The 16,445-nt window shown below is 44.2% G+C and overlaps 1 protein-coding gene across 1 annotated transcript in view; it reads right to left on the bottom strand.

Annotated features, from left to right (window-relative positions):
• The window catches only part of ttc28 (tetratricopeptide repeat domain 28), a 413,424-nt gene that overhangs the window by 127,339 nt on the left and 269,640 nt on the right, over window positions 1-16,445 (bottom strand). The window contains exons 3-4 of the mRNA XM_063013621.1: window positions 14,053-14,200; window positions 3,974-4,246 (exon numbers count right to left, since the gene is read on the bottom strand). Coding sequence (XP_062869691.1) covers window positions 3,974-4,246; window positions 14,053-14,200 — 421 coding nt within the window. The remainder of the gene's footprint in view (window positions 1-3,973; window positions 4,247-14,052; window positions 14,201-16,445) is intronic.

Raw genomic sequence — 16,445 nt, 5'->3', positions numbered from 1 at the left:
GGCTGTTAATCTACAACAGACAGGATGAACCTGAGATATTTCATGTTTTGTCTGCTCAACTTCATTTCATTTATTAATAAACATCCATTCCTGCATTTCAGGCCTGCAACACATAAAAAAAAAAAAAAAGTTGGGACAGTAAAGCATTTACCACTTTGTAATGTTGCCATTCCTTTTCACCACACATACCAAGTGATTTAGTGTTTCAGCTTTTATTCTGTTCTATTCCTCCTGCAAACGCGTCTTAAGATGTGCAACAGTACGGGGTCGTCGTTGTCGCCTTTTTCGTTTCAAAATTCTCCACACATTCTCTATTGAGGACAGGTCAGGACTGCAGGCAGGCCAGTCCAGTACCCGTACCCGTGCATGGACGTCCATGGAAAAGATGACGTCTTGAAGGCAGCATATGTTGCTCTAAGATCTCAATGTACTTTTCTGCATAAATGCTGCCATCACAGATGACCTTGTTTATACACGTGTAAATGACCTTTGCCAAGAGCACTGACACAGACCCATACCATGACAAACCCTGGCTTTTGGACTTGTTTTCATTTTTTCCCAAAAAGTCCTGGAATGCTGATTTATCTGACCACAATACACGTTTCCACTGTGTGAGGTCCATCCTAGATGCCTCAGAGCCCAGAGAAGTCGACGCCACTTCTGGACATGGGTAACATAAGGCTTCTTTTTTTTGCACAGTAAAGTTTTAAGTGGCATTTGTGCATGTAACTGTATTGTAGTGCTTGACAAAGGTTTGCCAAAGTTTGTCTCACCCATGTGGTTATATCAGCTATTGTTGAGTGGCGGTTTTTGATGCAGTGCCGTCTGAAGGATTGAAGATCACAGGCGTTCAGCTTAAGTTTGCACCCTTGGCCTATATGCACTGATATTCCTCCCGATTCTTTGAATGGTTTAATGATATTATGCACTGTAGAGGGAGAAATATGCAAATCCCTTCTAATCTTTCTTTGAGGTACATTAGTTGATAAACTGGAGATTACCTGACCATCTGTGCTCATCAAAGACTCAGCCTTTCATGGATGCTGCTTTTGTACCAAACCATGATTACAATCACCTGTTGACATCACATCATTATTTAGTTTTTTCACCTCATTACTAGCCCTAAATTGTCCCCGTCCCAATTTTTTTTGGAATGTGTTGCAGGAATGGAGGTATATTAACCAATGAAATGAAGTTGAGCAGACAAAATATGAAATATCTCAGGTTCAAACTGTCTGCAATCAAATAAAAGTCAAAGTAAATATAAGGAACACTGCATCAGAGTTAAAGCACTGAGTTCTGAGTTGCAGATGAAGAGTGAACATGGTGAACTCTGTTCAGGGCCCCAGTACAACATAACAAAGCAATGACATCATCACAGTCGAGTAACGGATCCTATCCGCTTGGAGATCTGACACACAGCACAAGTTTCACACACGTGATCTTGGGTTGCTGATTCTGTTGCACTGGAAAAGGTCTAAAGAACTCTAATGAGGTAAGTCTCCTGAAGTTGAAGCTTAAAGAAACAGTAGTGGTTGAAACAGGCTTTGTGCCAAACCCTATCATAGCCTAACACATAGCTGTTCTAATTAATACACCACTGATAGTACAGTTACACACAATGTAGCACATTTTATAGAAGAGGAAGAATGGTCAAATATACACCGATCAACCATAACATTAAAACCATCTCCTTGTTTCTACACTCACTGTCCATTTTATCAGCTCCGCTTACCATATAGAAGCACTTTGTAGTCCATCTGTTTCTCTAAATACTTTTTTAGCCCCTGTTCTTCAATGGTCAGGACCCCTACAGGACCACCACAGAGCAGGTATTATTAGGTATTATTTAGGTGGTGGGTCATTCTCAGCACTGCAGTGACACTAACATGGTGGTGGTTAGTGTGTGTTGTGCTGGTATGAGTGGATCAGACACCACTCACTGTCCACTCTATTAGACACTCCTACCTGGTTGGTCCACCTTGTAGATGTGAAGTCAGAGATGATCGCTCATCTATTGCTGCTGTTTGAGTTGGTCATCTTCTAGACCTTCATCAGTGGTCACGGGGAGCTGTTGGCTGGATATTTTTGGTTGGTGGACTATTCTCAGTCCAGCAGTGACAGTGAGGTGTTTAAAAACTCCATCAGCATTGCTGTGTCTGATCCACTCATACCAGCACAACACACACTAACAGTGCTGAGAATCATCCACTACCTAAATAACACCTACTCTGTAGTGGTCCTGACCATTGAAGAACAGCATGAAAGGGGGCTAACAAAGCATGCAGAGAAACAGATGGACTACAGTCAGTAATTGTAACAACAAAGTGCTTTTATAAGTGGAGCTGATAAAATGGACAGTGAGTGTAGAAACAAGGAGGTGGTTTTAATGTTATGGCTGATCAGTGTATATTCGTGCCAATGAATTTGGAATGTCCAGCTATCTCATAGTCATGTGTCCACATACCTTTGGCTAGGTCTCGCATGTTAATTATTATGTATTTTGTGATTTATAAATCAGTAATCATCACGCAGGCCTGATACACGTGACTTTCTTCACACTGACCTCTCACTGAGACTGGACTATAGAGCTGTAGAGTTGTTCTATAATGTGTTAAACATGTGAGCTGAACCACGGCTCACACACGTGTACACTTCGAGGTTGAACGAGTGCACAGAATGTGTGAAGAGAAAGCAGGGTGTCCGTCAAAAGCTAAACGGCTCTCGAGCGTTAACAAAGTTGGACTGACCTTCGCTTTGTGTGCTGATGTTTTTAAAAATCTCGACATTTGCTACAGTGGAGGAACAGTTTAGATCTTTGCCCTTGGATGGTGCAGCGACGTGTTACAATAGCCCAACAAGATCTCAGGTTTGAATCTCAGTGGTGCTGTTGGCTGGCAGGGTGTGAACACAGACATGATTGGCTATGGGATGGATTGGCACCCTGTCCAGGGTATTTGTGCCTTGCTATCCCTGGACGGTATGCATATTACATACACTGATCAGCCATAACATTAAAACCACCTCCTTGTTTCTACACTCACTCTCCATTTTATCAGCTCCACTTACCATATAGGAGCACTTTGTAGTTCTACGGTTACTGACTGTAGTTCATCTGTTTCTCTATATACTTTTTTAGCCTGCTTTCAACCTGTTCTTCAATGGTCAGGACCACCACAAGTCCACCACAAAGCAGGTATTATTTAGGTGGTGGATCATTCTCAGCCCTGCAGTGACACTGACATGGTGGTGTTGTGTTAGTGTGTCCACTCTATTATACACTCCTACCTAGTTGGTCCACCTTGTAGATATGAAGTCAGAGACGATCGCTCATCTGTTGCTGCTGTTTGAGTTGGTCATCTTCTAGACCTTAATCAGTGGTCACAGGACGCTGCCCACGGGGCGCTGTTGGCTGAATATATTTGGTTGGTGGACTATTCTCAGTCCAGCAGTGACAGTGAGGTGTTAAAAACTCCACTGGTATTGCTGTGTCTTATCCACTCATACCAGCACAACACACACTAACACACTGCCACCATGTCAGTGTCACTGCAGTGCTGAGAATGATCCACCACCTAAATAATACCTGCTCTGTGGTGGTCCTGTAGCGGTCCTGACCATTGAAGAACAGGGTGAAAGGGGGCTAACAAAGCATGCAGAGAAACAGATGGACTACAGTCAGTAATTGTAGAACTATAAAAGGCTTCTATATGGTAAGTGGAGCTGATAAAATGGACAGTGAGTGTAGAAACAAGGAGATGGTTTTTTGGTTTGTCACCTTATTTGATTTGCCCTTCTCCTCTGGCCTTTGTGTTCCAACAAACGAACAGCTGTTATTAGTTTTATTCCCCCTCCGAATGGTAACAACCACAACACCTCTAACCACTAACTTGGTTCTGGGCTATGACCGTTTAATTGCGTACTACTAAACATTATGTTCTCTGTGTATTAACCATTTCCAGAAGTCACTTACCTAAAGTCTTGGCTACTTCCAGGTCTTGCTGCATGTAGGCAGTACTTTTCTCGGTGTTGCCCAGTGACCAGTAGGCGCTGCTGAGGGCTGAGAAAACCGAACCACGCAGTTTGAGGCTGCACGTGCCGATCTTCAACGCGGCCTCTAGAACCACCACCGCAGCGCCGTGATGAGAGGCGCTCAGGAGCTCCTGGCCGATCACAGACACCACCACGAACGGGCTCTTGTCCAGCTTCATCTTCTGCAATTGCTGATAGGTCGGCTCCAAAGATTCTGCACGAGGTCAAATGGATCGTGGTTAGGAAAAGAAAGGTTCAGTCAAAAGTCAGAGGCAGAGATCTGAGGGGAAATGCATATACACTATATGGCCTAACATATATTTTTCTTTATATACAGTCAAGCCGGAAGGTCTGCACACCCCTTTCACCTTCTCCACATTTTATTACATTACAGACTCATTCTATAATAGATTGAGTTTACTTTTCACAAAATTCTACACAACATAGCCCACAATGACAAAGTGAAAGCAGGTTTAAAATGTAAAATATCATATGTACACAAGTGTACACACCCTTTGATATGACACCCAAAAGTAAGCTGAGGTGCATTTTGTTTTCACTGATACTGCTTGAGATGTTTCTACAATTTAATTGGAGTCCACCTGTGGTAAATTCAATTGATTGGACATGATTGAGGATTGCCAACACCTGCTTATATAAGGTCCCACACTTGCCAGTGCATATCAGAGCAAACTCCAAGCCATGGGGTCAAAGAAATTATCTGCAGACCTCAGAAACAGGATTGTGTCAAGGCATAGATCTGGAGAAGGGTACAGAAAAATTGCTGCAGCTTTGCAGGTCCCAAAGAGCACAGTGGCCACCATCATTCATAAATGGAAGAAGTTTGGAACCACCAAAAATCATCCTAGACCTGGCCGCCCGGCCAAACTGAGCGATCGGGGAAGACGGGCCTTGGCCAGGGAGGTGAGCAGGAACCCGAGGGTCACTCTGACAGAGCTCCAGCCTATCCTTGTGGAGATGGGAGAACCTATCAGAACAAATCCACAAATTACACCTTTATGCTAGAGTGGCCAGATGGAAGCCACTCCTTAGTAAAATGCACATGACAGCCTGCTTGGAGTTTGCCGCAAGGTACCTAGAGGACTCTCAAACCATGAGATTCTCTGGTCTGATGAAACCAAAATTGAACTTTTTGGCCTGAATACCAAGCGTCACGTCTAGAGAAAACCAGGCACCGCTTATCACCTGGTTAATGCCATCCTTACAGTGAAGCATGGCGGTGGCAGCATCATGATGTGGGGATGTTTTTCAGCAGCTTGACAGGGGCGACTAGTCCTGATAGAGGGAAAAATGAATGCAGCTAAGTACACCGAGATCCTTGAAGAAAACCTGTTCCAGAGCGCTCCGGACCTCAGACTGGGCGAAGGTTTACCTTCCAACATGACAACAACCCGAAGCACATAGTTAAGAGAACAAAGGAGTGGCTTCGGAGAAAGTCTGTGAATGTCCTTGAGTAATCCAGCCAGAGTCCAGACCTGAATCCAATCGAACATCTGTGGAAGGAGCTGAAAATGGCTTTGTACCGATGGAGCTTGCAAGGATATGCCAAGAGGAATGGGCGAAAAAGTCCAGAAACAAGTGTGCCAAGCTAGTAGCTTCTTTCCCAAGATGCCTTCAATCTGTAATTGCTGCCAAAGGTGCATCAAGCAAGTATTAGGTTAAGGGTGTGTACAGATATGTAACCCCTAAATAAACCATTTTAGTCAGTAAAAGGTGAAAGGGGTGTGCAGACTTTTCGGGTTGACTGTAAGTGATTTATTACACTTGTTAGCATTTGTTGTGGATTAAACACATGAATTCAATAACTAAAAGGGGCGTATCCCAATATTTTTGTCAATATGGTGTTCCTAAATTGGTACAATGCAAATAAGAAATGATTTTTATTACTACCTGCCTTGCAAGACCTTCTGATAATCTCAAATCTCTGTCCTCCAGGCTAGTCTCATATCTTTGGTAATATGAATGTTTTTGATCTATCTGTGATATGCCATCACACGGTCGGTGAAGGGCAAGCCAAAGACAGAAGGCAGGCATATGTTTAGAGGTGACCTCCGCCAAAAGGGGTAGAGATGCGGGTAAAGTGTGAAAGTGCACGGTGTCATAAATCAGCACCTGCCACGGCTGTGTGTCCCCATGCTGCCCACTGGGAATGATGACACTTCCTTTTTAGCTGCCCCTCCTCATCTTTCAGTATGCGTTTCCAGCTTTCCAACTCGGTGTGGACGTGCAAGTAAAATACACCAACAAGGTGCAGCTGATGGTCCCAGAGCTATTGCTCAAACTGGAAGTTTCTGCTATTCTCATCACCATCATGGTGGGTCTGGGACCAACCCAGAAATACTGTTCAAGGGGCAGGAAAGCAGCATGGACAGGGTGCTAATTAATCACAGGGGATTCATCAGACATCTACTCACTAACTCACTCAATTCACCTAGAGGAAACCCTTAAGGACAACCTGGGTCAACTAGGGGTGCTATAGTGCCACCTCACCATCTGTTAACACTCAAAGATGTAATTTGGGTACAAATAGCGTAGTCAATTCGTCTTCCGCTGCTTGGGGATCCCTGATTGCAGTCGAGATTGGTATATTGCTGCTCACGCAGCCCTTAGCGGAGCCCTTTTTCACTTATGCATTCTGCACGGGCGCCTTTCTATCTGCCAGTCAGGGTCCTTACACGGCGTTTGAAGACCCCACCCACATAGTCCGGTCATCCCGCCCTAGCAGAGACGTGTCTGCTGAAGGCACTGCTAATTATGCCTGCTAGATGGCGCCCAGCCGACCGGTGGCAACACCAAATTTCGAACCGAGGGGTTAAGAATCTCGGCACTGGTGTGCTAGTGGAATATCCTGCTGTGCCACCTGCGCGCTTTGCAGAGTCATTTCAGTGAGAGTGAACTGTGTATTCTAACACCTTTCTATCAGAACCAGCATTAACTTCTTCAGCAATTTGAGCTACAGTAGCTCGTCTGTTGGATCGGACCACACGGGCCATCACTATGCCTTGGCCGCCCATGACCCTGTCGCCGGTTTACCACTGTTCCTTTATTTGGACCACTTTTGATATATACTGAGCATTGCAGACCGGGAACACCCCACAAGAGCTGCAGTTTTGGAGATGCTCTGACCCAGTCGTCTAGCCATCACAATTTGGCCCTTGTCAAACTCTCAGGCCCCCGTCCTGCTTGTAACACATCAACTTTGAGGAGAAAGTGTCCACTTGCTGCCTAATACATCCCACCCACTAACATGTGCCATGATGAAGAGATAATCAGTGTTATTCACTTCACCTTTCAGTGGTCATAATGTTATGCTTGGTCAGTGTATAATAAAACTAAAAAATGGTACAATTTCACACTGCAGGAATGCCCAGTTGAACAAAATACATGAACACAAGTGTGTGTACGTGTGCGTGAACACATGCGTGTGTCCGCTCCATTAACCTGACAATAGTTCCAGCGGAGCAAGAGAAAACCTGTCCATCCTGGATGTTAAATGCGTTACACACACCATTAAACACCTGTAATCTGTTTCTACACACACACATACACACACTGCAGTGGAGGCTGAACACAGAGAACATGCTTCAAAATAACATCACAGATATACTTGATATACTTTCTGATCTGATCAACATACAGCCATAACATTAAAATTACCTCCTTGTTTCTACACTTACTGTCCATATAGAAGCTCTTTGTAGTTCTACAATTACTGACTGTAGTCCATCTGTTTCTCTACATACTTTTTTAGCCTGCTTTCACCCTGTTCTTCAATGGTAAGGATCCCCACAGGACCACCACAAAGTGGATCATTCTCAGCACTGCAGTGACACTGACATGGTGGTGTGTTAGTGTGTGTTGTGTGGGTATGAGTGGGTCAGACACAGCAATGCTGATGGAGTTTTTAAACACTGTGTCCACTCACTGTCCACTCTATTAGACACTCCTACCTAGTTGGTCCACCTTGTAGATGTAAAGTCAGAGACGCTCATCTATTGCTGCTGTTTGAGTTGGTCATCTTCTAGACCTTCATCAGTGGTCACAGGACGCTGCCCACGGCACGCTGTTGGCTGGATATTTTAGTTGGTGGACTATTCTCAGTCCAGCAGGGACAGTGAGGTGTCACAACACACAAACACACCACCACCATGTCAGTGTCACTGCAGTGCTGAGAATGATCCACTATCTAAATAATACCTGCTCCATATTGGTCCTGAACATTAAAGAACAGGGTGAAAGCAGGCTAAAAAAGCATGCAGAGAAACAGATGGACTACAGTCAGTAATTGTAGAACTACAAAGTGCTTCTATATGGTAAGTGGAGCTGATAAAATGGACAGTGAGTGTAGAAACAAGGAGGTGGTTTTAATGTTATGTCTGATCTGATCGGTGTATGTATACAGTGGTAGCTTGAAACACGACGTCAATCGGTTCTGGGAGTGGCGTTGAGTTCCAAAGGCGTTGAGTTTTAAGGGTTTTTTTCCCAATAAGGATGTATGGGAAACCTGTTAATGCGTTCGTAGGTCACCCTATGGTTGTTAAATGACATTCAAATGTGTTGGAGGTTTAGTTGACCGCAGTGTCTGCTGTTCGACCCTGTTCTTATGACCGACCTGAAGCTCACTGTATCCCTCGGCCAGTAAAACAAGACCCAAATTTTTCGTTTCCTTAGCCATGCAGACAGAAAGGTTGCTGGGTCAAGCCCCACCACAACCAGATTGCCTACATTGAATTCAGTCACAACTGTAAGTTCTTGTCCTCACCCAAACCATTTTACTGTGTGCTTTGGCATGGTCAATAGTGATGTCTGCGGTACCTTCACTGTTCTTGCCACCCATCTGGTCCTATCACAAGAGGATAATGATGGCCACAGCAGTGTTTTAAACTCTTCCTTGTTAAAATAAGATTTGTTTCGGCTAAAATGTGACACATGAATGTCATGACTGCCACATCTACAGAGATGCAGATTGAAGACGACCATAAGACCTTACATGGAGACCTTTCTTCTTGCTTCGGTGAGTTTACAAAGACAGGGTGGTGTCACACACTCATGTGACATTCAGCCTGACAGAACCTCCAATTGCTAAATCCGAAGGGTGAGAAAACTTCTTGGCTGTGCAACTGGTGTGTGTGTGTGTGTGTGAGAGTGTGTGTGGGGGCGGACTGGCTGTGAATCTAGTTAACTACACAGAGCTACATAATAAACTAGAGCCGAGAAATGAGCGTGTAGGGCGTCGCAATAAAGCGATGGCACGGCCGGTATTTAATGACGGGCCTATGGGTGCCTATTCTTCTATTCTCTCCCGCTCACATCTAACGTCCCTCAGAGCACAAAGTCCTTGTCATGTCAACAGGCAGATTCCCGTAGGAGGGCGCCTGAATAAAGATGTATTATCAGCGAGTCACAATGCCTCCCACCTAGAATTATTTTCCTTCCTGTTTACTGTACTTCCTTTCCTCCCAGTGTACATGCAGCGCTGAGGAGTACTGGAATACCACCAAACTTCCTTTCATTCGCTAATAAGTGGGGCAGTTTAGGGCTAGTAATGAGGTGAAAAAACTTAATAATGATGTGATTCCAAACAGGTGATTGTAATCATGGTTTAGTACAAAAGCAGCATCCAGGTAAGGCTGAGTCCTTGATGAGCAAAGATGACCTGAGGATCTCAAGTTTGTCAACAAATGTGTGAGAAAATGATTGAAATGTTTAAAAACAATGTACCTCAAAAAAAAGATTGGAAGGGATTTGCATATTTCTCCCTCTACAGTGCATAATATCATTAAACGATTCAAGGAATCGGGAGGAATTTCAGTGCGTAAAGGCCAAGGGTGCAAGCTTAAGCTGAACGCTGATATAACCACATGGGTGAGGGATTACTTTAGCAAACCTTTGTCCAAGCACTACAATACAGAGTTACATGCACAAATGCCATGTTAACCTTGTCCAGAAGCGGCGTCGACTTCTCTGGGCTCGGAGGCACCTAGGATGGACCATCACACAATGGAAATGTGTATTGTGGTCAGATGAATCAGCATTCCAGGTAAAAAAAAAGGGACACCGTGTGCTCTGGACCAAAGACAAAAGGACCATCCACACTTATCAGCAACAAGTCCAAAAGCCAGGGTCTGTCATGGTATGGGGCTGTGTCAGTGCCCTTGGTAAAGGTCATTTACACTTCTGTGATTGCAGCATTAATGCAGAAAAGTACATTGAGATCTTAGAGCAACATGTGCTGCCTTCAAGACATCATCTTTTCCAGGGACGTGCATGCATTTTTCAACAAGACAATGCAAAACCACATGCTGCACACAAAGGCATGGCAGCGGAAGAAGAAGGTACGGGTACTGGACTGGCCTGTTTGCAGTCCTGGACTGTCCCTAAAAGAGAATGTGTGGAGAACTGTTGCACATCTTAAGACGTGTTTGCAGGAAGAATGGGACAAAATAAAAGCTGAAACACTAAATCACTTGGTACAACATTACAAAGTGGTAAATGCTTTAATGTCCCAACTTTTTTTGGAATGTGATGCAGGCCTGAAATGCAGGAATGGATGTTTATTAATAAATGAAATGAAGTTGAGCAGACAAAACATGAAATATCTCAGGTTCATCCTGTCTGCAATCAAACCCAACTTTTTTCCAGTAAGGCGGTTACACCCTGCCCTTCTTACCCTTGCTGCCATTCTGTAAACATTTACAGAAATCCAAATACTTTACACGTCATGCATTTAGCCTCTCGACTTTGTTTATTTACCAACACTAATTCAGCTACAGACGTGAATTTGGAGGGTGTGTACTAATGTACTGGTGTTTATGTCGTGTCTGACTCAGAGGGTAAACTTAGTGAGAAGACCATGCAACTGAGTTTTCCTGCTAAGACCCAGAGAACCTGATTAGCATTTAGTTACGCATCGGGCTTGGCATTGCAAAAAAGACTTTGGATGGCACTGGCGGTGCCGCCGTGCCAAGAGTGGGACAATTTAATTCAGCACAATTCAATTAGAGTCAGGTAATCCTCTGCATGCAAATCCTCACATGAGAGCGTCGCTCAGACTGATAAAGCAGAGAGGAGGATCAACCCTCTGGTGCCAAGATGACTCAAAAAAGTAAAACAATAAACAGGACAGAAACAAAGGTGAGAGAGTGGGTAATGAAATGGAGATGGATGCAGAAAGGCGGGATGATTGACACCAAGGGGGCATCATACACCGATCAGCCATAACATTAAAACCCCCTCCTTGTTTCTACATACATTGTCCAATTTAACAGCTTCACTTTCCATATAGAAGCACTTTGTAGTTCTACAATTACTGACTGTAGTCCATCTGTTTCTCTGCATGCTTTGTTAGCCTCCTTTCATGCTGTTCTTCAATGGTCAGGACTCTCCCAGGACCCCCACAGAGCAGGTATTATTTGGGTGGTGGATCATTCTCAGCACTGCAGTGACCTTGACATGGTGGTGGTGTGTTAGTGTGTGTTGTGCTGATATGAGTGGATAAGGCACAGCAATGCTGCTGGAGTTTTTAAACACCTCACTGTCACTGCTGGACTGAGAATAGTCCACCAACCAAAAATATCCAGCCAACAGCGCCCCATGGGCAGCGTCCTGTGACCACTGATGAACAGCAGCAATAGATGAGCGATTGTCTCTGACTTTACATCTACAAGGTGGACCAACTAGGTAGGAGTGTCTAATAGAGTGGACAGTGAGTGGACACGGTATTTAAAAACTCCAGCAGGGCTGCTGTGTCTGATCCACTCATACCAGCACAACACACACTAACACACCACCACCATGTCAGTGTCACTGCAGTGCTGAGAATCATCCACCACCTAAATAATACCTGCTCTGTGGTGGTCCTGGGAGAGTCCTGACCATTAAAGAACAGGGAGGGGTAAAGGGGGGTAACAAAGCATGCAGAGAAACAGATGGACTACAGTCAGTAATTGTAGAACTACAAAGTGCTTCTACCTTAATACCCCACCCCTATATGAACAACAGGCCGATCGTTGTTCATGTGGCCGATCAGCCCAGCCGCATGACAGAGCTGAGACTCGATATGATGTATGCGAAATCCCAGCTGTGGTGCGCTAGTGTGTGTTTTTAAGTGTAATTATTATCATTTGGTACCTTATTATTTAAATGAAGCAGCTATTTTATTACCCAAGTGACCTGCTAAAGCACAGAAAGGAGGTGAAGTAGAGCTAACAGAACATGTTATTGCCAACTAAATGAATGGTACAGACTTTGTGTGCCCCTGTCTGGTTCAGGGCTCTTGGAACAGTCCTAACCTCCCCCTAAATTACAGCCCCCCTGACAGTCAGTGTCTCTGCACTGGTGAAGACCATCTCTCTCTGGGGCTGATTATGAACAGCTGCTCTACATAACCTCCTCCCCAGCCATATACAGACCTCTGTAAGCATGCATGTGTGTGCATGTGTGCACGTGTGCGTGCGTGTGTTTGCTAGGGCAGTCTGGGAAATAAAGAACATCATTACGAGGCAAAACAGCCTCATTGTGGACACACTCCCGGGATCGAGGTAGTTTGTGTGTCACTGATTTACTTACAAATAGAAGAAAAAAAGTGGCTGTGTTGTCACTGGGCCACAGATTTATACTCGCTGGGCGTACTAATACACACGTGTGAGAACGCACAAATGACCGACAGGAAACGTGACACACACACACACAGATTTGATCTATTCACAGAGAAGGCAGCTGCAGAAACGTATCTCCACCGAACAGCTTTTCTCACTCACAGGCCTCATGCACAGTAAACAGCTGCACTGCTGCTGCTTCTCTGCCAGGCTCATATTTCACAATGGAAGACTGCTCACGGGCACAGCTTACATGCTAGGCTAACTTAATATCATATGTAGACAAGTGTGCACACCCTTCGATATGACAACCAAAAGTGAGCTGAGGTGCATTTTGTTTTCACTGATACTGCTTCAGATGTTTCTACAATTTAATTGGAGTCCACCTGATTGGGGATTGCCAACACCTGCCTATCTATATAAGGTCCCACAGTTGACAGTGCATCTCAGAGCAAACTCCAAGCCATGGGGTCAAAGGAATTATCAGCAGACCTTAGAAACAGGATTGTGTCAAGGCATAGATCTGGAGAAGGGTACAGAAAAATTGCTGCAGCTTTACAGGTCCCAAAGAGCACAGTGGCCACCATCATTCGTAAAGGGAAGAAGTTTGGAACCACCAAAAATCTTCCTAGACCTGGCCGCCAGGCCAAACTGAGCGATCGGGGAAGACGGGCCTTGGTCAGGGAGGTGAGCAGGAACCTGAGGGTCACTCTGACAGGCACCGCTCATCACCTGGTTAATGCCATCCCTACAGTGAAGCATGGCGGTGGCAGCATCATGATGTGGGGATGTTTTACAGCAGCAGGACCGGGGCGACTAGTCCTGATAGAGGGAAACATGAATGCAGCTTAGTACACCGAGATCCTTGAAGAAAACCTGCTCCAGAGCGCTCTGGACCTCAGACTGGGGTGAAGGTTTACCTTCCAACATGACAACGACTCGAAGCACACAGCCAAGAGAACAAAGGAGTGGCTTTGGAGAAAGTCTGTGAATGTCCTTGAGTGGCCCAGCCAGAGCCCAGATCTGAATTCAATCGAACATCTGTGGAAGGAGCTGAAAATGGCTGTGTGAAAAACGCTCCCCATCCAACCTTACGGAGCTTGCAAGGATATGGCAAGAGGAATGGGCAAAAATGTCCAGAAACAAGTGTGCCAAGCTCGTAGTTTTCCAAGACGCCTTGAAGCTGTAATTGCCAAAGGTGCATCAAGCAAGTATTAGGCTAAGAGTGTGTACAGATATGTAACCCCTAAATAAACCATGTTTCTCAGTAAAATAAAATTGCATATTTTTTAAACCCAGTTTTCACTTCATAATTATTGGTGATTGTGTGTAGATGTTTGAGGCACTTTTAAACACTGTTTTTTTAGACAGAATAACTCCACACATACAAACATACACACACCTCGTAGTGGCGACTTCATGGCGGCCTCCACCATCCCGACCAGAAGCTGCAGGCTCTTGGGGTCCTGCGCGAGACCGGAGGCAAAAGCGGCCAGAGCATCTGCATGCCGGCCCAAATACTGGAGGGCAACACCCTGTCGGAAGTATGCCTGCACAGAAAGAAAGACACACAAAAAAGACAAGATCAGATTCCATGTCTCTTGGTTTGACTAATACATTAACTGGTACCACTGTGGCCAACATAACAGCAATTTTACAATTTATTTACAACCCCAAATCAGAAAAAGTTGGGACAGTATGCAAAATACAAATAAAATAAACATTTACTTTTATTTGTTTGCAGACAGTTTGAACCCAAGATATTTCATGTTTTGTCTGCTCAACTTCATTTTATTTGTTAATATACCTCCATTCCTGCATTTCAGACCTGCAAAACATTCCAAAATAAGTTGGGACAGAGGCAATTTAGGGCTAGTAATGAGGTGAAAAAACGAAATAATGATGGTGATTCCAAACAGGTGATTGTAATCACAGTTTGGTACAAAAGCAGCATCCAGGAAAGGCTGAGTCATTGATGAGCAAAGATAATCAGAGGATCTCCAGTTTGTCAACAAATGTGTGAGAAAATGATTGAAATGTTTAAAAACAATGTACCTCAAAGAAAGATTGGAAGGGATTTGCATATTTCTCCCTCTACAGTGCATAATATCATTAAACGATTTGAGGAACTGGGAGGATTTCAGTGCGTAAAGCTTAAGCTGAACGCCCGTGATCTTCGATCCCTCAGACAGCACTGCATCAAGAACCACCACTCAACAATAGCTGATATACTGTAACCACATGGGTGAGGGATTACTTTAGCAAACCTTTGTCAAGCACTACAATACAGTTACATGCACAAATGCCACTTAAAACTTTACTGTGCAAAAAAGAAGCCTTATGTTAACCATGTCCAGAAGCGGCGTCAACTTCTCTGGGCTTTGAGGCATCTAGGATGGACCATCACACAATGGAAATGTTTATTGTGGTCAGATGAAGCAGCATTTCAGGTCTTTTTGGAAAAAATGGATGCCGTGCACTCAGGACCAAAGACGAAACAAGTCCAAAAGCCAGGGTCTGTCATGGTATGGGGTGTGTCAGTGCTCTTGACAAAGGTCATTTACACTTCTGTGATGGCAGCATTCATGCAGAAAAGTACATTGAGATCTTAGAGCAACATATGCTGCCTTCAAGACGCCACCTTTTCCAGGAACGTCCACATATTTTAACAAGGCAATTCAAAACCACATGCTGCACACATTACAAAGGCATGGCTGTGGAAGAAGAGGGTACAGGTACTGGACTGGCCTGCCTGCAGTGCTGACCTGCCTGCACCCCTGACCTGTCCCCAATAGAGAATGTGTGGAGAATTTTGAAACGAAAAACGTGATAACGACGACCCTGTACTGTTGCACATCTTAAGACGTGTTTGCAGGAAGAATGGGACAAAATAAAAGCTGAAACACTAAATCACTTGGTATCCTCGGTGCCAAAACGTCTTTTGTTGTACTTAAATGTTGACCTGATCTGAGATCCAGAAGCCTATTCAACTCTTGACATTGATTGCAAAACAAAAAGTGCACAGTACAAAAATCTTGGATGAATAAAAACCTGCTTCAGTAGCAGAATGTAAATGTGTCCTTCAATAATGACCCAAAGCGCACTGCCAAAGCAACTCTGGAGCGCTTAATGTCCTAGAGTGATCCAATCTGCATCTTGATTTTAATCCTATTGACTATTTGCGGTAAGAAATAAGATGCATTAAAATGCTGCCTAATGAGAAGCCTTATTCTGTCCGATATTCTGACTGAATGTAATGTTTTAGGGCTAGACAAGACATGAAGGGTGGACACACACGCAAAGATGTTAATAAAGAGTATTTAATAATAACAAAAGACACAGGTGTTTACACAAGACAAGAGAGACAAACACATGACCTATGCTAAATGCTAAAGCTAAACACTAACTATGCTAAACTAAACACACATAAACTAAGCTAAATGCTAAAGCTAATTGCTAAGATAAACATACAAAAAACCTATACCCAAAGCTAAGCTAACAGTACATAAACAAGACTAACTCTCAACATAGACAAAAGCATGGAAAAGGGCATGGACAAACCTGAGAAACATTAGCAAACATGAGCTAATAGGAGCTAACAGGAGCTAACAAACCAACCAAACAAACAAACCAAACAGACAGACCAATATCACCAGCTAAGTTAAAGTCAAGGCAAAGCAAGCCTACAGCTGTCCTCTTAAATGCCTGTTGGTAATTAGTCAGAGACAAATCACAGTGAGGGGCGTTAGCTGGAGACTGAGAGTGCTCCCGGAGAGAGGGCGTGGCACATAGGCA

The sequence above is a fragment of the Trichomycterus rosablanca genome, chromosome 18 (genome assembly GCF_030014385.1).
Source record: "Trichomycterus rosablanca isolate fTriRos1 chromosome 18, fTriRos1.hap1, whole genome shotgun sequence".
In the NCBI taxonomy this organism is placed as follows: Eukaryota; Metazoa; Chordata; class Actinopteri; order Siluriformes; family Trichomycteridae; genus Trichomycterus; species Trichomycterus rosablanca.
Note: the sequence above shows the minus strand (reverse complement) of the source record. Positions and strands in the feature narration are given on the sequence as shown.